Source organism: Natator depressus, chromosome 7 (genome assembly GCF_965152275.1).
Source record: "Natator depressus isolate rNatDep1 chromosome 7, rNatDep2.hap1, whole genome shotgun sequence".
In the NCBI taxonomy this organism is placed as follows: Eukaryota; Metazoa; Chordata; order Testudines; family Cheloniidae; genus Natator; species Natator depressus.
Window position 1 is genome coordinate 75,181,629 of NC_134240.1, and position 24,010 is coordinate 75,205,638.

The 24,010-nt window shown below is 38.7% G+C and overlaps 1 protein-coding gene across 3 annotated transcripts in view; it reads left to right on the plus strand.

Moving 5' to 3' along the window:
- PHYHIPL (phytanoyl-CoA 2-hydroxylase interacting protein like) overlaps positions 1-24,010 on the plus strand; it is an 88,585-nt gene that overhangs the window by 46,705 nt on the left and 17,870 nt on the right. For all 3 annotated transcript variants that reach the window (XM_074958830.1, XM_074958828.1, XM_074958831.1), the window contains exon 2: positions 23,338-23,534. In XM_074958830.1, the coding sequence (XP_074814931.1) occupies positions 23,370-23,534 (165 nt within the window). In that variant the 5' untranslated portion in view covers positions 23,338-23,369. The remainder of the gene's footprint in view (positions 1-23,337; positions 23,535-24,010) is intronic.

The window sequence follows — 24,010 nt, forward strand, 5'->3', positions numbered from 1 at the left end:
TGTACCATTTTATTCATCACAGTAATCTGAAAACTCATGTCATGAGAAGCCCCAAGCATTTCACATTTTACAATCTGCACCTCACTAATGCACACAATTGATAACGATAAACATGACTCTTCACTTTCCAGACAAGATTTAATAGTGGAGAGTTCCAGTGAAGTCTTGTATTACTAAAACATCTTTACTTTACTTTAAAAAAAATTATAGTACAGACCATTTACATGCTTATTCTGAGGTATTATCAAAAATAATTAAAGTTCACTTGCTAATAAATGAACAAAGTGTATGTTGTGATGCATTATTCTCACTTTTTAAAATGTTGTTTCTTGGCTTAGTTGCTCATTTGCAAAATTCAGTATTTACCAGTGATTTCCAGTATTAGTACGAGTTGTGAAATTCTACTGTTTTTAAATAACTATATAATTCATTTCATTTTAAAATCACTTTTAAAGTAGAATAGAAGATGGTTTACACTGGGATTCCTTACTACCTTTGATATTTTTCAGCAGTGCAGAAATTCCAATAATAATTAAAACTTTTTTAAAAATACATCTTGCAGTAAATAAATGCTGAGAAGAGCTGCTTACAGTGTACTCTGTTTGCTTCCGGTGCTGAATAAAATAGGAGCATTACTTTAATGAGGAGTGAGTATTGAGGTGGCTTAGTATTATGGACTGCCATGAGGTAGACTTAGGTTTGATTCCATGCTATGTCTACACTACAGACTTCTGCCTACATGGCTGTGTCAGACGGCGTGTGCAGAGGTATGATCCCTGACCAACATCTCTATGCCAGCAAAAGGCTCTAGTGTAGATGCAGTTGTACGGCAAAACTGCGCTTTTACCAGTATAGTTTGTTTGCTGATAGAAGTGGTGTCCATACTAGCAACACAATGCTGCTGTAGTATACCTATACTGCTAAAGCGATTCTAGTGTAGACTTGGCCCTAGTCCCTTCCTTGTGAGATCACCTGGAAGTGGTGTGGATGCAGAGCATTGTGTTTGCAGCTGGAGTGCCTTGCTGCTCTCACCTGCAACTTGCTGGGCTAATTAAGGGAAACTACTTTTTGGCACTGATGAGTTACAAAGGGAGTCCCAGTCAGTCCTCTTTAGCCTTGACATGGGGCTTTGCATAAAGCAGGGGAAATCTCTGCAGATCCACATACTTCTGGTAAGGATGTAAAGTACCTCCCTTTCTCCCCTGACCCCTGGGGAAAAAAGAGATATTACAACATATTGACTTAATCTCCAAGATTCATTCTTTTTATTGAATTATGGATTTTCTTGCACCTTAGTGGAAAAATGTGCACCCACAGAAATTGTTCAAGCTTCTATTCACATGTCCTGTTCCACATTTAAAATTCTCTATTTGGAATTTCTCTCCTATTTTTAGTGCAAAAGGGAAGAATTTGTGTGTGTGTATAGCATAGCAACTTCATTGAATTTTAAAGTGACACAACTCAATTAGAATATTAAAAAACAAAAGGAAACAAAACCCCCCATAATGATACAGTAGACCTGACTTCATGTGATAAACAATACTTAATAGAATTGCTGAGGGATCCCATTATCAGAATTTCTATCTACCAAAATATATAAGGTAGGGAGAAGCTTTAAAAGTCTTCAAAAGTAGCTGCAGGGACTTGCTTGAGGTGCCGTTTTAGTACTCACTCCATTGAATTCTCCTGGCTGCTTTTGATTCTTTAAAAGCTTTGTTTTAGATTTTAAACGCTTATTTGAGCATTATTGAATAAAAATTTAAAAGCTGAAAGCTTTTAAGGCTTTCAGAGTATCCACTGTGTCCAGTTTTGGGCCCCACACTACAAGAAGGATGTGGAAAAATTGGAAAGAGTCCAGCGGAGGGCAACAAAAATGATTAGGGGACTGGAACACATGAGTGATGAGGAGAGGCTGAGGGAACTGGGGATGTTTAGTCTACGGAAGAGAAGAATGAGGGGGGATTTGATAGCTGCTTTCAACTACCTGAAAGGGGGTTCCAAAGAGGATGGCTCTAGACTGTTTTCAGTGGTAGCAGATGACAGAATAAGGAGTAATGGTCTCAAGTTGCAGTGGGGGAGATTTAGGTTGGATATTAGGAAAAACTTTTTCACTAGGAGGGTGGTGAAACACTGGAATGCGTTACCTAGGGAGGTGGTGGAATCTCCTTCCTTAGAAGTTTTTAAGGTCAGGCTTGACAAAGCCCTGGCTGGGATGATTTAATTGGGGATCGGTCCTGCTTTGAGCAGGGGGTTGGACTAGATGACCTCCTGAGGTCCCTTCCAACCCTGATTTTCTATGATTCTATGATTCACTGGGAATTGTTTCTCAATGGAATAAGTTCATTATAGCCACCTTGGTCACTGTGTGCAGGATTTTGCTAACCAGGTTTCATCCCAGCCTCTGGTTTTATGGGTTCTAATTTTGTACCCACAATTCACTGTGGGTCAAAAATACAAGTAGTTGGACATCTACGGCCAAATTTACAAATGTACATACATGACTAAGTCACCCATTGACTTTCAATGAGACTTAGGTTTCTAAGTGCCTAAATCACTTTTGAAAATGTGACTTAGGCTCCTAAGGCAGTTTGATGCTTTTGATACTTTTACACCTAATAGTTCTTCTCCCTTAATAAATAGTGGGTGCAAAATTGAAGGTACAAGTACTTGTTAACACAGAGGCTATTCTGCAAATAGTTTTTAAATAACTATTTATTATAGTTATAATTGCATTATAAGATCTTGTGAGGCCTGTGGGTTCTGTGCTCCCTGAAAGGGACATCACGGAATTTAATTTATGTTAATAAAACAGCAGAAACAATTATGTCTAGACTAAGTTTAATAATACTAAAACAAATTGTACATGAAGTGAGTTTAAAAGGACATTTACCGATTAGAGTGGAGTTGGGGGAATTGTGTTTCTCTTATGATCGCAGAACAACATTCCGTGGGAAGATGGTGAAGGTACTTGACCCTGAAATTCATAGAATCACAGGGTTAGAAGGGACTGGAAGAGTCATCTAGTCTAACCCCTTGCCAAGCTGCAGGATTTGTTGTGTCTAAACCATCCAAGATGATGGCTAGCCAGCCTCCTTTTGAAAACCATTATTCAAAGTAATTGTTCTTGGAAAGTTCATTGCTTTTAAAATATAAGTCTCGAAGATATTTCATTAGCAATATCATGTTTGTGGTGTTTGTCAGGTAATTCAGAAATTTGCTTTATTGTGAAATATGCCTTATTTTTACTTGATTTTCTTCTTGTTTCTGTTTACAGAGAGTCCTACAAATTATTGAAGCCGATTGTTGTAAATAATCATGTCAATATACAAGCATAATTTAATGTCTAGGATTATTAGTGGTTTATAGGGTAAAACAGCATGCTATTATTATACTCTACTGTAAAAAATACAATTAATCTTTTGGGTAACATTTTTCACTTTTAGATTAGAACAGGGGTTCTCAAACTTCATTGCACCATGACCACCTTCTGATGACAAAGTTACTATTACATGACCCCAGGATGGGGGGGGTCGCAGCCTGAGCCCCACCACACCAGGTGGGAGGAGAGGGGGCCGCAGCCCAAGTCCGCTGCCCCGGGTTGGGGTGGAGCTTGGGTTTCACCTTTAGCCCTGGGTCACAGCAAGTCTACTGCGGGCTCTGGTGACCCCATTAAAATGAGGTCATGAGCCACTTTGGGGTCCCGACCCACAGTTTGAGAACCACTGGATTAGAAGATGTCCCTGTTGTACTTCATGTATTACATTTACCCCTGGTGTATTTCAACTGACCACAGTGGAGTTGCCCCAGGGATGAGTTGTTCCTGCTTTTTTCTTCTTAGTTTAAATATTGTCACTTTTTAAATATATAAAATCAAACTTTCCTAAAAAAATACTGGCTTTTATCATCTTTAACTTTTAAATGGAAGGGGTAAATATGCCCTGGAAGCAACAAATCTTCTCATGTAAATTAAATTTTTAAATTAAAATTTATGTTCCACAGAAATGTTTTAACTATGTTATTTGATTTTGGTTGAGTAATTAGAGTGATTGTCTCTATGAACAAATATTTGCTTCTTGTTTAATCTAATCTTACCTTCACCCTGCACTGATTAAATGCATAAACTATAAACCAAAGCCCTGCAGCTTTGCTGATATAATTGTATTCTAAAATCTAAGAAATATATAAGTGTAATCTTTTGATTTTATTTACTACTACAAGCCTGATTCTTCCACACTTACTTATCTGGTGTGTTCCCATTGATGTTAGGGAAACATGCTTATATACATTTAAGGAAAATAGACTCCTGATATTACATCTAAGTGAACTTGCAGAATAGACTCTGAAAACAGTATTCAAGCACTTTTGTTTAGGAAAAATAGCTGTTTGAATCCGGTTGGTCATATACCAGCTGACATACCGGTACCTTTTAGACTTTATACTAAATATATTTCTTTCATTAAAAACTAGTCATGTAAGGTTGGATGCTGCCACGAGGTTGCCCATGGAGTAGTAAGTTATTTCACGAGCGGTCCTACTGAAATCAGGACTTCACTGTCCACGTGTATGTTGGCAACTTCAGGACTGAAGTCCATGGTGCTCTGCATGGGCACAATAGTCCGTCCATATTCTGTCAATTGCAGGATCAAAGCCTCAGTCTGTAATTAGTCCTGTTGAGTTATGGGAGCTAGTCATGGAATGAGTTACAACTCCATAAGAGAGGTGGTGGCAGAATTGAACCCTACAAGATTGGTGTTTAATACAAGAAGTTTCTTCACTACAAAGTCCAAAAGGTTTGTCACCTTACCTCATATCAGACCAATCAGATTGAGAGTTTATTTGCCCTGGACAAAATTTGCTTTGTAATATTCTTGAAAACCATTTTCAGGTGTCTTATTTGGAAAGTTCACTTTGATGTAATTTCTCTATTCTCCCTAAATGTGTATGTGAGTAATTCCACTAACATCACTTGGAATACACATGTATCAAGGGGAACATGTAGACCTTAGTGATAATCCACCAAAATGATTAGTATTGGTGCTTTTCAACAATAATCCACCAGGTAGGCAAATAAATAAACTATAGAACGCTGCAAGATTCCGTCCATGTGTCTCACTTGTATTTAGACTGTAGTTACATTGTTTGTATCTGACTTAGACTGTCAGATTAGTATAACAAGGATCCTGTCTTCTTTGGGCTAAAACTTACTTACCTTTTGCTGCATAACATGAATGCAAACTTGTGTATTCATATTTTGGGCATGGATCTGTGCACCGTGCCAAAAAAAAAAAAAAGACTGGAACTAGGATATAGTTTATATTTAGAGCCAAATTCTGCTCTTGGTTATAGCAGTGCAATCCTGTTGAAGTTTCTGGGGTTGTATGGTAGGTATGGGCAAAATTTAGCCCTTAGTTAAACAAGGTGACAAGAGAATACAAATATGTATGAGATTTCCACGACCATTCATTAAACATATTGCTAATTATTAAGACTGTTTTTTATTTAGAACATAAAAGGGAACATACCGTATCACACTGAGAAAAATACAACAGTAATATTAAACATAAAGAGGAAAACAGGAAAAGATTTAGAAAGGTTTATCTTTCTAACAGGATTTATAGAGGTAGCTAGGCATCCTTTTTTATCTAATGTATGAATTGGCATTACAATGGTACTGATTCAAAAAACAAGCTTTATGTATGTGATCTCTGTTAGGAGCTCATTTCCCAGGATTTGGGGAGACTTTAAGCAAAAATTACATCCATTTTTGGTAGGAGGAGAATTATTTAAAAATATTTAAACCTTTTTTTTAATCACTCTGGTGCTAAATTGGTTGGGATAGAAAATTGAAGTTTGACATGGAAACAGCTGTCTTTTAGAAGAAACACCTTTGAACCATATTCTAGTGAAAATTTGCTTTGGTTTGACCAAGTTCTGAGTCTTTGTTATTATACATCCTGTATGTGATTCTACTTGTCTGACACACATGGGCTAGGGTATAACACTGAAATATTTGGGATATAAGCACATATTTAAAGTTAAATGCTTTCCTCATTTGAGATGTATGGTGTCAATCCTGTAAGGTGCTCTGTGCAGCTAGGCTTGTTTGCCTGCCCAGAGCTACATCATCTTCAGATTGTAGAAGGAAAGGTATCATATTGTATTGTGCAGTTAACTTAACTTTAACACATACAACCTTAATTTGCAGTTTCCTGACCCTTGCCTCTCATTTCCTGACATTTAGAAGCTTGACCTTGCAACTTCAGAGTCCTCTTATAATTCTTTTTGGAATAGTAAGTGGTTTTCTCAAAACTTAATCGTGCCTTTCTTTTGTTGTCTTGTGTTGGCCCTTTTTGCCTGCTGTAATGTACCACTTTTCTATCTTCTCAAAGGTCTGATTTGTGGGGTCCTTTCAAAACAGGTCTTTAAATGTATCAGCAATGGTGAAAACAAAGATGGGAAAGAAGACTTTCATACAAAAGATGGCACAGTCCTTCTATAAACAGTAGTTTTATTTATTTATTTTATGAAGCTGGGAAGCCCATTTTGGATACGTGGTCTTTCGAGTGTTTGAGAATCCTCGTTGCTTATCAGAAGGGGCTTCCTCATCCCAAAATACAGATGGTCCTTTTTAAGAAATGGATTTCCTCTTATCAAGCTCTTTTGCTTATAAGGAGTTTAGGTAATGTCCCTCATCCTTTTGAGACTGGAGACAACATTTTCTTTTTCCCTCAGGCTAGCATATTTATTATTTGAATGTGATGCCATTAATTCCTGATGAAAGTTTGCCAGAAAAGACTCTTGTTGATAGCTCTGTTTGTGCTTGTTAATGTGATTCTCAGAAGGGCTATTGATATCCTAGTGCACTGTAGCCTTTGTCTTCAGGGTTTTAGATATTTACTTTTCCTCTACAAGGAACCACTCTTTACTTCTTATCTCTAAATATTTATTTCAACTTTTGATTTATAAATCTCCTTTCAGAATTTATTGAGTATATAGGTTTAGCTTTTCATGTTGCCCTGAATGGTTAATATCTCCTCTTATTCATTTTCTGGCTCACTTTCTTAAAGCCCTTAGATAGTGTTTACTTTGATCAAGTCTCCAGTTGTCCATGGGACTTGAACTTCATGGGACAAACCATAGGCCACTTGTTACTTAATGACTCCTGTTTCTTTTTAAATACTGACTTCAATCCTGAGCTGCATCAGTTCTGCATGTACTATACCAGTGTCAGAAGGTGGCCCTGAAGCCAGTTCAATTAGCTGTGCAAGAATCAACCCAGTATAGGGAGATCTTCTGGTAGCATAGAGCTGGCATAAAGGCTCTTCTGCTATTGCTGGTGTGGGGGTATGGACGTTCTTGCTGCAATGGCTCCTCGGGGGATTGTTAGACACCAACAGAAGTTAGAGCAGTCCAGAGAATGCTTTAAGTTGTTCCAAGGGGACCAGCTTGGCACACAGTCAAACCAAGATCAGGTGAATAAAAAAAGCTACCTTTGCACCCACGTTTCTTGAGTTATACTGAGCGCCTCTTGGCCACAGCTGAACGGTCATAGTCAATATTTCTTCAGACTGCTACTGTGGCAAGGAGACTCAATGTGTTGTATATGACTAACTTTCCTTTTATTATTAGCCTTATCCCTGAATATCAGTTTCACATCACCTTATCTCCTTCGTTCTTCATTTTGCTCACAGTGGAGCTATTTTTCATCATATAAATGTCAAAATGCCTCTTATTTTTTATTTTTATTGAAAAGAAATAGCAGAAACCTGTTTTCTGTTGCTTTTGGAGATGAACCCAAAATAGGTCAGGCAAAATAGAATCCAAATAGAATCTGGTCAAGTGGAGTCTATTATTTACTGTATTCATTTTTTTTCTGTGCCTTTGATTTTAGGACAATCTTTTAAAAAGTGAGTGCCTAAATTAGGCTCCTAGATCAATATTTAGGCACCTAAATGTGTGGCTTAATTTTCAAAAGTACTGAGCATTTAACAGCACCTGTTAAAGTAAGTGGAAGTAGTTAGATGCTCAGCATTTTTGAAAATCAGGCAATTTATTTGGAAGCCTAAACTTACATACTCACTTCTGAAAATTCTGGCCTTATTCTCAGACTAGTCATTTGATCAGAGCTGTTGCCTCTTTGGCTGCTGTTAATGCAGCACTAACTAGAAAGAGGTCAGTCCACATATGGTAAGACTTGTTCTTAGCTCTCTTTTTAACTGGGATTTATTAATGTATTTTCATTTCTTGGGTGCTTCTTATTAGTCTACCAGAGAGAATTTATGAAGAAAGCAACACTTATAGAAGGTGAAAGCTAGGTGGTCCTTTGAGTACGTCAGTGTGGATCCCACTGATGGAGTGCATATGCCTCAGGCGTGGGAGACTGGATTCTTTTGGCTAGCAGTATCCATCAAAGGCTTGTTGGTTGGGCCTACAAATTTACCTTACTTGTGAACTCAGCTGTGAAAATTGAGTTAAATTTCATAAAATGTCACAATAACCTATTACAACAAATGTTGATGAGCAAAGGTGCAAAAGGGAAAGAGACAAAAAGGCCTACTGATATAACTCAAGGGTTTTGTTAAGCTCATGCCTGGTAATCAAGAAAAGTGTGGGCCCAAAAACCAATGGATCAAAATTGGTGTGTCAAAAATTAGGCCGAATTAATGAACAAAATAATGAGGGGATGGGCTGTTTTGCCCATCACTCTCCTCTTGGGATCCTTAAACAAAAAGTTATGATGGAGGTGTGGGGGGAGAATCAAGAAACTGTCTTCCCAACAACCAATGACTGAGACACAAGAGAAAAGGAAAGGTGTGAGCTTTACCATCATTGCTGCCAACCCCACCTATCTGGGACCCTGCCATCCAACATGATGCTATTTGGCCAAATTGACCTGATCCTGAGAGATGTGCTGACCAGACTGGGCTCTGGCTCTGGCTAATCCCAACCACCACCACCTGGGATGTGAGACTTTGTTCTCATCTCACCCTCATCTCCCTTTGTGTTCTTCCTTTCCCCACCTTATTTCTTCTCTTCCCTATGCCTCTCCTTTTTCCTTCCATCTAATAAGAGTCATCCAAGACTGTGTATTTTGCAACCCTGCTATTAGTCTGTGAGCAATGAGGCAGTTAAAAGCAGTGCCCTAAACAGTCTGATGCTGGTACTAATTTGCCACATCTCAGATTGGTTAATAAGACCATGAGCCATGCCTGTGTCATTCCAGCAGTGAGATTGAAAGTGAGAATCAACACCAGAAACAGAAACTGTATTTTCTTCTTTGCTGTTTTTTTCTTTCCCCTCTTGCTGTTTTAGTTATGAATTAGAATCGGACTTTAACAACAAGAGCTTCAGCTCATCTCAATTAACTCCTCCTCCCAGTTTTTCCTTCTCGTTTGTATTTTTAATAAAATATTTTTTAAAACTATGTTTGTCTTGGTATTAAGCAGGCTGAGGTATCTGTATAGCAAATCCCAAACCTTATTTAAAGGTGTTGGACAGTGACAACATCATGTTGATGCCTTTGACTCTTTGGGCCCAGTAATTCCATCAAAATTAATACAACAGGCCACATATACACCCTTTGCTTCGTGTGCGAGTGGCTGTGGCCCCAACTCACTGGAATGCTAGCGCAAGCTGTTCTCATTTTAGATTTCTGAAAACCTTCAGAACAGCCTTTAATTTCAGCATCATGGATTGAACAATCCTCATCTGGATCACCCAGCACCTCCCCCCTTCCCTCCCTCACCATGGTGCAGACCCCCTGTACTTCAAGAAGGACGTTGAGATGGCAGATTGAACAGACTAATTCTTCTTAAAGACAGGCACAGCAGGTGCCTGTTTTACCTGGATGAATCCCACATCCCAAGCAGGTACTCAGTTTCCCTCTCGTTCTGAACTCAAATTCGAAAGATGCAAGACTGAAACTGCATCTCTTAGAACAATTTATGAGAGTGGTGTCAGCTGCAGAAGACTTGGGCTCCATTGATTAGATACTCTAATGGTCAAACCTGCACTATCCAGTGCTCCACTGAGCTGGCAGATGATGCCCAAGACCTTAGTGGAGAAGTCTACACTGAGTAAATAATCAGCACCAACCATGGCACCAGACCCATCAAGACCATCAACACTGAAGGCGATGCCCCAGATGTCAAAGCACAGCACAGAAAGACGATGCCCAGAACACAGGGGCAGGAGAAAGAGCACAATGTCCTCTCACATATAGAGATGCAGAAAGGCATCGGGGGAAGAGGGGATAAATCCTTCAAAACTCATTCAGCACTGAAGCTGAGCAAAAAGGAATAGACTACATGGCAGCAGACTCCATTGGTACCTTGCCCAGTGTATCATGCTCCTGTTCAATCACATTCCATTTTCGCATACATTCTAGTGTTAGATACCTGCAGGGCCTTCTTCAGACCCCAGGGCCTTCTTCAGACCCCAACTCCAACCTGGGTCCTCAGTGGGGTCCTCCTTTGGCTCACGGAGCCCCATTTCGAACCTCTGTCAGATTTTTTATTATACCACCTTACCATCAAGCCAGCCTTCTTAGTTGCCATCACATCAGCACAGAGTAGCGAGATCCAAGCTGGACTGCTGTACTAGTCACTTTAGAGGGACAAAGTGGTGTTAAGACCACACCCAAAGTACATTCCCAAGCAGTCTCAGAATTCCATCGGAATCAGTCAGTGACCTTACCAGTCTTATTCCCGAAACCTCACTCTTCTCCTCCAGAAAAGAAACTTCACAGTCTGGACATCTTCAGAGCTTCACACTCTTACTAGATAGTACTTAATTCCTTCTCTTTATGGTCATATCAGGTGTATTGAAGGATCACGCAATCTCTTCCCGGGGACACTCAGAGTGGATTGCATAGTGCATTTCCACCTGTTACCAGTTGGCTAGTGAGTCTTTCTCCCCAAACCTCAAGGCTCTCTCCACTAGAGTACAGGCAACATCATCAGGCTGCATCATAAATATGCCAATCTTGGAGATTTGCAAAGCAGCCACGTGGAGTAACCCACTGACCTCTGTTAAAGATTATGCACTTGACATGGCAGCCAGGGCAGATGCCAAGTTTGGAATCTTTGTTTGATTGATCAACTATGACTGCTCAGTCCCACAATCTGGAAGAAGATACTGCTTGCCTGTCATGTACAGTGGGATCCACGCTGACACATACTCAAAGAGAGAATGGTTACTCATTCTACAGTAACTGTGGTTCTTTGAGATGTAGTCAGCATGGATCCCTGGATCTGTCCTCCATTCCTGCTTTTTTGAGGCCTTAGCACCACAGACTTTGAATTGTGAAGAAACTGAAGAAGATCGCAGCTGCCCTGCCCGTTATGCCCTCGCACAAGAACATGGCAAGGCCCCAGTAGATAATGGTACCCAAAAGAATCTGGTTTTGTGCTCACGAGGTGCATGGGCACCTACCATGGGATCTACTGACTACATCATCTTGAAGAACCACAGTTACTGTAAGGTAAGTAATTATCCTTTACCCTTTGTATGGAGCAGATAGACTTTTCTTCTTTCAAATAGAAGGAATTATACTCCTAAATCTTTAGGAAAATGTGTGTCTGTGGTAAATTGAATTGCTGTACATGTGTGGAATGCACTTGCTTTTGAAACATAACTGCAGAGAAACATGCTGTTTGCAAAATATTTACTGAATTAGGAATTTAAAACAATGTAACAATAACTATGTGATGTTGATGTTTGGTTTTGTCAGTAAGAGTAGTGCAAGATGCCTCATGCCGGGGTATTTGTATATTTTGTTGATGCCGTTTTCAGTGTTCCTGAGTTATCCTGGAGTGGATTTTTATGTTTAAGATGTACCAGTATAGCAGAGGGAAAGCTTACCCCTAAACAATTCTCAGTCTTCTGGTTTGTGATTTGAATGCTGATGCACAGTGTTAGTAGCATCTGGTGTACCATTTATGGAAAAGAGCAAAAATTATCGGAGAATAGAGAAAAAAGTTTAAGTAGAGATCATTTTTGTTGTATTGCTGTTTTATGTACACACATGCCAGATGCATAACCTTATAATAAAGCAATTTAGTGTGATAACAGATTGGTTGTTCAGTATATATTCAGTGACACTTTAAGAAAACGATCAAGTTAGGGAAATTTACAATAGCAGCGCTCTACTCCCTGAAAACATACTTGACAGTTTGCCACAACAGACTGCACTGAGCATTGTCTTTCTCTGAGTGGTCAAGGTAAGTCGGACTAGTGGGCTTTTGCTTACATCCCTCTTGAGCAGGCATGAATGGTTAATAGAACTCAGCATTTTTAAGCCCAACCAGGTTATCTCAAGGCTTCTGTTGAGTATCTTAGTCTTGATCTTTCTTCTAGAATGTTCACTGTTGTGGTTTTCCCAGTTTCATTAGGTTTCTCTCTCTTAATGGGAGGCCAAAGAATGCTCAGGGACAAAATCTGTGTGCTCATTTGTGGTGAGGCTGACTCTGTCATGCCAAAAGTCTTAAACAGTGCACAGGTATCACCGAGGTATCGAAACCTCCAAGCCACTCAGCACAACTGCAGCTGGAGAGGAGCAGCCTTTCACCATATAAGATTCGCTAGTCCAGTTCGGCCTGTGTGTGACCTTAAAAATGGAACTCACTTCCAAGACATATTTCTTCCCTCTTCTTTTCTCCCAAACTTATCTTCTCTTTTGTGGCAGTCAAGGGAGTTAGACCTCATCAGCTTTGTCAGGCAGAGTGAAAGTAACCCTAACTCACCTGTCATCCCTTTCTTACTTCTTCATTCAAAACAGATGTACTGATGTCCATCATATTGATAAGGACTGTCTCTTCAAGGAGGTTCCTGACTGGATAGGCATTTTGTCCTTAAAGAGCTTCCAAAGCTATCCCAAAATATCACAAAGATACGAAAACGAAACACTTTTGCACTACCTAAGACAGGACAGTTACCTCATAAATGTTGAGGAAAAAGTCAGATTATCCTGTCCAATATATTCTCTCCCCCTAATATCCTGGCTGATTTCCAATTTGTAGGATATATAGTGTCGGAATACTTGCGCGTTGCCTTTCAAGATTCCATATACCAGTGGCAATGCTGTACTAACTGTGGCCCGCAGGGCAGTTTATTTGGAGGGGAATTTAACCAAATGCAAACTTACAGCATTTCTAATAGTAGTGGATACCTCTTTAGGGAACTCATCTGCCAAGGGCAAGTTCTTTTGGCCCTAAGGAAGCCAAATGATTGGCTAAAATGATCCTCTGGTCCCTTTGGTCATGCCTTCTATGGGCTGAAGCAGAATTTGGACCAACTAATAAATATTGTTGCCCAGCATCCCCTCATGGTGGCGGCGTCGGGATTTGAATCTTTCAAAGGGAATTTCTCTGTCCAATCCCTATTTCATTTCTTGTTCTTTCTTGAAGTGCAAGTCTGACAGTGCTCAGGAGAAATGGTCTTGCTTTGAGTCCGCACAAAAGTTACCAATATGAAACAAAACAAAGCTCCTGTTTGCACCCGTAAGAGTTCTGTTAGGCACAGCAATATTAGGACTAGTCTACACTAGAAGCTGTAGCACTTCTAGTGAAGATGCTCTGTGCTCACGGAAGAGAGCTCTACTGTCAGCATAATAAATCCACCTCCACAAGAGCCGCTAGCTATGTCAGCAGGAGAAATGACGTAAATTATACCAAAGTAGGTGGTAGTGTAGAGCTGGCCTTAGTCTAGTCTGACTATTCATTCGTAGTAACTTATCTAAAGAGACAAAAGAGAAACTCTTCTCTTCAGATTAAGCTTGTTGTTCCTTTGGATGGAGAAAACCCCTCTTCTCCCTAAAAATAGGAAAAGGTGGTAAGCCTTTTTGGGGATACTGTGAAGAGTCGCTAAGCTTTCCCCAGTGAGTCTACTCTGATTATGGTTCAAATTATTCCAAATAAAAGTTATTTACATTCTATTGAGTGAAATGAATTTATTTCTGTAGCCAGTTTGCCTCCCACTAGGGTTTTTTATCTCCCAACCTATAGGTATATCTTTTTGTAAGTGCTATGGGTTTCGGGAACCTTAGACAACCAGTGTCAGCTTTTTAAAATTCTGCTGTTTCATTAGTCACTCTTGCCTGTACAAACACAAAACCATGTAGAGAATGATTTTGTCTATTGGAAGAATATGCAAGAAAAATATCTGATGTGCCAGTTCAAACAGTAGATCTCTATTCTATTGTGTGAAATTCACCCCTGTGCAGAAGGCCAGCACAATGACCTATGCACCATTTATGTCACATTTAAACCCTCAAAATTGGGCTTAAGTGGAATTTAAGTTCTGCACCTGGCTATGTTTCATCTATTGTGCATATTATCGTCCTGCAACCACAGTAAAATGATTCAGTTTGATTTCCTTATCAAGCTTTTATTACCTCACCTAAATGCCAGTTTTATTTATGGGCTAAGGTTTTTTGTTTGTTCATTTTAATATGCTATATACAAACCTGACTCTTTGACTAATGCGAGTTCATCTTTATGTATAAAATTCCATCCTCATGAGTGGATCAGAGATGAGGAGTCATGACATTGTTTCTCTTTTACAACTTGGAAAGTGACTTCTCTATAGATTTTTTTTTTTCCTGCTCCAAATAAGGATATCTGTTTTCTGAATACCTAGGTCCCAGGGGATCTCGGCAAGGAAGTGTGATCGGACTGAAACTGGGCACCCCAGTTTTGAAGTTTGTCAAAATGCAGGCCATGTTAAATGCAAAAGATATTCCATTCCCTTGAGCAGAGGAAATGATATGCTGCAGACACCTTAGATGCAGACACCAGGCTCGTGGATGGTCACATGTATATCCACATCTAAACTGTAACATTAAAAGTTACAACTGAACAATAAGTAATCCAGAACGCCAAGTCGTTTGTTGACGCTCCCTAAATGACATGTTTTCCAAGATCCTGTGAAATTGCATTGCAGGTTGGGAAACATGTAATACTGTTCTCACGTTTCTCATGGAAGATTACAGGAAATTGCAATCATGTTTCGCACATCAGGACTCAAAAATTACCAGAGATTTACCCTTGAGCAGGAAAACTTCAGAACCAGATTACTTGCCCTTATCCCTTGCATATTAAGTCTTCAACAAGAAGTCAAATAAGGCACTGGAACTGCACATGGTGGGCCAGATTCAGAGGTGATGTAAATGGTAATGTACACTACACATTGTTAAATAGTTATAATTTACTCACTGATGGGGCATGAGGATGGGATTGTAGCAGGGGAAATAGCCAACAGGAAGGTTTAAAACAACACGGAGGGCCCTTTTATCACTTTCTTACACCCTTCTGTTGGTTGCTTTTCCTGGTTTAATGCTTGCTAGTATGTAAATTGCACTTCTATTTATACTGGTTTAGAGAAGTATAATTATCACCATTATTTATGTTACCTCTGAATAGGTGAGGTGTTTCACAGGAAAACTGCTTAATTTCAAATTCTGTTCTGATATTACAGTTTAGCATATGTAGATACACATAAAATCCTAGACACAGATATGGAATTAACTATGGGTTGAACACTAATCATGTGCCAGGGAATTATCAATATGAAAACGCCTCCCACAGTCCTCCTAGAAGCGGAATCACAACATCTAGGTCCAGGGGGCAGGCAGAGGACGATTTTAAAAGATATCCACTGGTCTTTTCCTGCATGGCCATCCATAAACAACAAATAGTATGTTCCACGCAGAAGGATTCATCTTAAGTGATTATTATGCCTTCTTTTTATTGTCTCTGCTTTAAAGACTGCCATTGCAATTGAGTGAATGTTTCAGAAGTTTGTTTTGCTTTGAGAATACAAACAGTCATGCTTATTATTGCTTTAGGGTTTTTTGTTTTGTTTGTTACTTGTTGATAGGTACTCATTATTTCATTGTATTCAATCATTTCCAGGTACTGTTTTCCATGGGTTTGTTTGACTGATGGATAATTCTTCATGCTTACACAGTATAGGAGACTGCACAGTTACTGCTGTGAGAGGTGGTGGATATCCTGCAAGCTGAGCTATTTACATTAGGGATGGAGTTATGGAAGTGAAAGCATGATTTGATTGCTAATACAAATCACAGCAACTCTGTAGCAAGTCTGAATGCTCAGTAGTCTCACTTCAGTGTGTCTGGTGCGTAGCCTTCCAGCATGAGTGTATATTTTAATGTATTGTCCAAATGATGAATTATATGCAAAATAGAGGTGGGGAAATCGTATCATATATATGCAAATTATATAGGGACTTGCTTGCTAGTCATGCGATAGTTAAATATCTTTCCATTGTTAATGCCTCATTTTAAATGTTTAATTTGACTGTTAGGGTAATATCAAAGCCCAAAAGCAACTATTATTTTATTTTTCCAGTTTTGTAAAATATTTCTTCCGTGTATATTTAAAAAAAAATTATTAGAAGTGAATGCCTTCAGGGTCTCCTTGTGGATAACTTAAAAAGCCTTTGTGTGTTGAATGAAAAATCAGTAGGCAGGTTCTCCATGCTGTGGACTTCTGTCTTTTGAGTTTTAAGGGGAAAGTGAAGGGTGCTCATATTACTAAAATCAGATAATGTAGTTATTGTGTATGCTCAATCACCATTTTTCAGCAAGAGGTTCCAATAGGATTTTTCTGTTTCAGTCTTCCTCTACTTCAGACCTAATGGTTCAGCTGCTTGTTTTCCAGGTAGTGAGACAAATTCAAAAGCAATCCCAGACATCTTTCAAGTCTTCTTCAGCTTGGTTTTATCACTTCCCAAGTTCTATCATTTGTCTCCAACAGTGGCAAGTGAAAAGCCATGAATGGTCAACAGAAACGTCAGTGCTATTTTCTTTCTTTCATTTATAGCTAATTTCTGAATTGGGGATATAATGAAAACACTGAGTTAAGTATGTATTTTATATAATTTGTTTCTACTCAATTGCCAGCATTTTGGTTCGGCTTCAGTAGTGACAATCACAACTGCTTTAAAATTGATTAGACAATTTAAGTTGAAATTTAACTCTGGATGTGGCAGAGAGAGATAAGCTTGTGAATAGGAGCATAAAGCATTAATCTTGTGGTTCTCCAACTGATGTCAGTGAAGCTGGCATTTCGTGTTTATTCTGTGGCTTTGAGCATAAGATTTTAGTCTTTCAAAGTGTGAACAGTACACAAATTAGTAGCTTCCTTGGCTTCTCGTGAAAGAATCAAGAATTCCTTGGACTGTTTAATTATTAAATAACTAAACTCAGACTTTGTGAAAACAGATGTTTCTGAAGTGTCTGGTCTCTAGTTCCAGGGGAAGACATTTCCCATTATGTGACACTGGTGAGTGGGTTCATTTGGTTGTTAGTCTTTTCTTTTGAATTTTGACCCAGAGGACATGTGACAACAGTATTGTTTTCATGTTTCCCTGTTGCCGTTCCCAGTGTTGGAGCATCAGGAAAATGCAAAATGAAAGGGGTAGCTTTAAACAGAAGCTGCCTCATTTTAATTTTCAATTTACAGCTCGCCATTCCAGCATTATGTAGGTTATTTTCACTTTTGCTTCTAAGTGATGTTTCAGCAAGGAAAGATCAAGTCATCCATAAAGAACTGACAGAGAGGCAAATACAAAAACAGCTGGCTACCAAACCACAGTGGTAAATTCTTTTTAATTGTGATTTTGGACTACCTCAGAGCAAGTATCTACTGGTTAAATTGCGACTTCTGTTTACCCTAGCGTTTATTTCCTTTTGTTAACCTATCCTTTGAGTGGTTCACTACTAGATTTCAGCATGAATGGGTGGGCATGTATCAGTAACATCCTGAGATGAGAATAAAGGGGCAAATTAGATGCTGGATAGAAAAATCACTCAAGAGTGAGTGGCAATGGGAAGCTTTCAATGGAAATTTACAAGTGTGATTGGTCAGTTGTAGAACCTCGCATATTCATAATGCCTATGCTCCATTTAAGTGTGTAGGCTCCACTTGAGTCCCACTTAGCTTTTGCATACCCCTCATACTACCCCTCAAGAGGGCTAAATTTCATCAAACGTGTCGAAGCAATTTGGGTGACAATATTGAAAACAACTTCCAAGTTCCCAACGGTGAGGTCTGTTCCTCTTGGAGACTGTTCTGCAGTTTACGTAGTTGAAGCCTCGTTGCTTGAGTGATTTAAAACTGGATTGAACAGCATTAGAGAATATATTGTAAGAAGCAACCCTTCACTAAATGGTAGGAAAATAGACAAACTAACGTAAAAGGTCTTTTCCATTTCACTTTCGTCTGCACTGAATCTTATGTCAGTCTTATAAAAGTGAAATAATTATTCTGGGTGCAAAGAACCAAACTAAGGAATATGTCCAGTTAACTAATCTGGTATAATATATCCAGTTTACAGATAAGTAAAAATAAAAAAATTTTGAGGGTGGGGAGGATATTGTAAAAGAAGCATTGAAATAATTCTCACAGTGCACAGCTGCAATAAAATGGGAAAACTACCAGCTTGTACTAGCAGAGTTTTTGAATACAAATTGGAACTGTATATTGAATATATTATATTTAACCGTTGCCCTCTAGTGGATGGGATCAGAACTTGCTCGACTGTGTGTCATGCTCGATATTGCTAATTGCAGAGGCCTTCATCTTGCAGTCTGATCTTTGTGGATGTAAGGATCCATCTGAACAGATTCAACTGCAGGATTTGGACTCTGAGTTAGTACTTGGGTTCAAATGGCAGGGGCTGGCACTTTTGGAAATAGAGGATCTGAGTCTATTCCCACTGTTGCAATGTTGTTCTGAATGGCCATGGTGTAAAGCACTATGGCAGCCATGAAGTTCATAGGTGGTAATAGATTTGTGAACTACAAAATACTTTTAGATTTCAATTGCAATGCTGCGTATGTGGTATTGACCACTGCACCAAAGAAAAAATATGACTGCTGTGAAGGAAGTGTAGACTGTCCAATATGATACCAATTCTTGATTATCTAACATGAGGAAAAAGTTTAGTTGGCCTTCTTTTCTTTGGGAAAGAGGAGACTTGAAGTTGTCTTAATAAAAACTACTAAATTAGTGAAGAGATGGATTCACAGTTAATTGAGATAAATCATTCATACTTGTAAGGACTTAGATAACTAAGGATCTTAATGTAAATATTAGAAAATTAAGGGTCAATATGGATTCAAAGAGAGCCATTGTATTCATTAAACAGAAAATGAAAAATAGGAAAGAAAATTGCAGGATTAGCTCATACAACTTCAAGAGACACCTAGGTTTCGTTCTGGAGAAGGAATGAATTGAAGGATTTAATTTTTGAAAAAAGAAGGAAGATGCCATTCAAATCAACCAGATAAGATCTGATTGATGCCTTGATAGCCTTTTCCTGTTACTAAAGTGTTTTACATATTTAGGGGTGTTTATTTTGGAAGTCTGGTCTTAATGAAGAGTGTGAGTCAATAGTGAAACATGAAATATTATCATGTTCATAAACTGTGTCTCTTCATTTTTTTCCGATGTAGATAATAACATATAAAATATACATTTGCAATTCAGATGGGGGAATGCAGTGCCCTGGGGGAAAGACCAGATCTCCAGAGCCATCATCAGCAAAAGAGTGGGGTGAAATAATTACATGATAAAGTAGAGCGTCATGGCTTAGAATATTTTTTTCAGTCTCTCACAAGGCCTCATTGTTTGCAGGAGATGTGTTAATTGTGTTTACATCTGCATGGTTGTTAATTTAGGTATATTAAACTCAATATTGAGTTAAGAAAAGAAATAGCAGTTTACACTACACAAATGTTGACACTGGGAGTAGCATGTTTGCAACTTCAGTAGAAAAGGTATTTTTAGAAAAAAAATATTATTTTTGGAAAGCAGCCTTTTTTTTCGTAACTGACTTTTGAACCTCAGAGGAGGGAAAATAATCTTTTTTCCCCATGCGTTTCTTTTTTTGGAAACACCTATTTTTACAGTCACATCAATCTAAAACAACTACCAGACTTGGAATTCTAAAGGTTCAGCTTTCAGTTTCAATGCTGCACCGGTACAGGTTGTCAAGGCTTCTGCTACTTTTACAATCCTGACAGTCTTTTTCATTTAACTCTTCATATATGGTATTAGTGGCTATCCCTGTGCAGCTTGTTCAGCAGTATTTAAACTAATAAGACAAAATTAATTTAAAATAGTTAAGAATTGTATTTACATAGGAGTAAGGGGCATGACAGCAATACTTTGGAACATCTTATTATACAGAATATTATAGGTACTTCTGACTTTTGGATCTCCCATTTCCTGTGGTGTGGACTTTATAGGAGAGGTAGTGTAACTTACGATGGAGGTATGTGTTTGCCCATTTTATCAGGAGTTATTTACATGTCAGCTCTGCTGCTGGATTTTCATCATGTGTTGGTGATTACAGATTTTTAAAAAATATTTTAACAAACATTAAAAATAATTTTGAAATGAGTGTCACTTTCTGACAAAGTTAGAAAAACCTACTGATACACTTTCAGGTATGCCAGGGAACCCTTAAAGACAAGTGAGTACTTGGTAGAGTTCTGGTTTCAGTCTTTGTGTAAGGAACACAGGCATAAGGCTAGGATCACTATTTGCGACATTTAGTTCAGTTTTGTATACTTAAATAAAGAAAATATTACTTCCAAGTCTTTTCAGTGCACATTTAACATCATAACTTGTATATTCATTTTATGTAGGGAAAGCAAAAGTACCAGTAGTACATGCACCTGAAACATTCACACTGTTTCAAGGGACTCTAGGGTACAGACACAGCCCATTGTTAGGAGGGACATAGGCCCCTGTACTGGTTTTCACTTGTGTGAGGTTCAGAAGAATATATCTTATCTCACTGCATTAATCCCTTTTCTGTTAGTTTCCATCACCAGACAGAACCATTTCTGACTCAAGTAGCATCTGTGGTAGAATGGGCTACATGTGCCTCTCCTTGATCACCCTCTTCCCCACTTTGTTGATCTGTTGGGACCAATATGTATAGGCTATAGAAATCCTTCACGGGAGCATGGAGCTGCCTGTGTTAGTATGGCACAGCCCCATGGAACATGGTTTGCCCGGTTAGTGGCATGGTCAGGCCCCCCAACCGACTATTAAACATGCTGTGATCAAGGCACACACTAGCTACTCCCACCAGTCAGATAGCTCTAGGAGCCTCCATATGACCAGCACCTCTCCATATCCCCCCCAGTGTAGAGCATGGCTCCAGTGAGCACAGGCACAGTTCGTCCTTCAAATGCAGCTGGTGGAGCCTTCAGTAGCTTTTCAACTGCACAATGATCATAAAGGAAAGTGGCCGCTATTACGCCACAGTCAGCTATCTGAAATCTCATATGGTAGGAAGCATTTCCCATGGACAGACTGAATTGTATTTGAAAAGAAAGTTATTAATACTGGTTGGTATTTCTGCTTCTATTGCTGGCAGTGCCAGCTTGCTGGAACATGGCATGATTTGTGATACAAGCTGTGCATGATTTCTGAGCCCTGCTTTTTTTCCTTCTTTTATGTGAATATCATGTATTGGTCTTGCTCCTCTCTCTGCTCCCTTCTCATGGTCTTAGATATTCAGTGTACAGTGTACCAGGACCCTTCACCCTGTCCCCTACCGCTTAGGCACTTTACAGGCTAGACTCTTCTATTGTTCATTGCATGTGTGTTTATTTGAAGATTACAAAGAAAGCTAAAATATTTTTACTGTGGTTTTAATTCTTACATCCACCACACCCCCTAACATTATAACTGTGTGATGATATCAATAATAATATTTATCAGAGAAACACAGCTAACAAATCAGAGGTTGTCATATTCTGTCTTAGATTCCTAAATTCTGCTCATATCACACTTGTATTTTGAATTCCTGATGAACAGCTTAACATTTTACTAATATGAACAATCCGGCCCAAATTTTCAAAAGCGTGTGAACAGGTTTTGTCTGGGACCAACAGTAAATACATAGTACTGATGCATAAGCACAGATATTGGATTTGCACACATAAAACAACCTCTGCTTTACTGCATAAACTTGGTGTGCACTTCTGTAAGTTTAGATCATGGTGTCCAAAGTTATGTACTTCATCTAGATGGAAGGGCATCTGGGTCAAATTTCAGTGGCGTTACTATCAGGTAGCCGGAGCAATGCTCCAGCAGCAGTCGTATTGATGCTGTATGGGACCACAGCTTAAAATGGTCAGGCCATGCCCCTCCCTACCGTCTCCTAAGCGCTGGATCCTATGAAACTTTCAGCAAGGGCAAAAACCTTTTGCCCTCCCACTAGCCTCCCCTAATTGGTACCACTGCCTCTAACCCCAGTGCAGTTGTCAGTGGTAATTCCCCCACACTCCTTTTTTCCTCTTCTCTTTGTCTTTCTCCCCATCTTTATCGTCTTGTTTCTTATCCTCTGTCTCTTCCTTCACACCATACTATCTGTCTATCTTCACTGCTTTTTAGCTGTCTGTGCTGTGTCCTTTTCTCTGTTTTTCTCTTGCTCTTTTCTGTTGTTGATTTGCATCCCTCTACAGTCTTATGGAATGTGAGTCTGGCAAAGATCACCTCATCCCTTAACACTTGCTGGCGGCGCCACTGCAGGGAAGCACTCGCTAGGCAGGAGTGCAGGGAAATACCTAATTTTAGTTCAAGTGTTGCTTGTGGGGTCAGTGGACAATTTGTTCTCTCTCTCTCTCATGTGCATTTGTAGAAGTTAGAAGAAGCTTCCTGATGAAACTGCAGTGAAGTTCAAGTGTACAAACATTACAGATAGAACCAAGGGACGAATTGAGACTATCACAATGTCAATATTTGATGCTTGTTGCAAGTACGACAGTATCAGATTTTATATTTTCATGCCTCTTGTAAATGTTGAAAGCGTTGTTTTATACTTGATGTTTGAGAATCATTGCTAGGACGAATTCCATTTCTAATCATATTTCTTACATTTGACAGTCAATAACTGCACTATGAAATTAAGTCATTTCTGGTCCTGTTAACTTTTCACTATTGGCCACCAAATACTTCATATGTCTCTGAGGAACCATATATGTAGTGGCACAACATCTTTGTTATATAATTTACTATGATCCAGATTGTGGAGCCCTTAACTCATATTGATGAGCATTTACTAATGTGAGTATTTCCACTGACTTCAAGGTGACAGCTCATGTGAGCAGGTGCTTCTCCCCACCCCCAAGTATGACTTACAGAATTGGGCCTTAGTGTGCTCCTAAGCTGTGTGTATGTACTTTTGTAAAAGAATGGTTGGAAGGGACCAGTGTTTGCCTGTGTTAAAAGTTGAAACAGTCATAATCTAGTGCATATTTGTCTAATGCAGTCAGTGTTTATTTTTACACAGGGAATAAATCACAAGATAGTGGGATCGCAGAGATGGAGGAACTTCCAGTCCCACACAACATCAAAATAAGTAACATCACATGTGATTCTTTCAAGATTTCATGGGACATGGATTCTAAATCCAAGGACCGTATTACTCACTATTTTATTGATCTAAACAAGAAAGAGAACAAGAATTCCAACAAATTTAAACACAAGGTAATTTTTTTTTAAATAGCAAACAGTGGAAATGCATGATCTTAGAATAAATAAATGTAAATGTTGTGACAATCCTCCTGACTGCCCCAGAAAGCCACATGCTGAATTCACTAGAAAGCTGGAATTTTTAATAGAGCTGATTAAAAAAATTCCAACAGAATATTTTTGGAAAAAATAAAGAAATTTTTTAAAAGAAATTGAAATGAAATATTTTGATCATGTTAGAACATTCCATGTAATTTGTATTATATTATCATTCAAATTTAAAAGTCAAAGCAACAAAAAAACATTTCAGTTTTATAGAAATGAAATGTTTTGAGTCAAAATAATTTTTTGAAAATTTCATTTTGCAGGTATGTTGAAATTCTTTGTTTTCATTCCAGTTGAGACCTAAAACAGATTTTAAAACTGAATTTCCTGCAAAACAGAAGTTCTGGTTCCCCTACAGCTCTTATTTTTTGTTACACAGTTTGTGT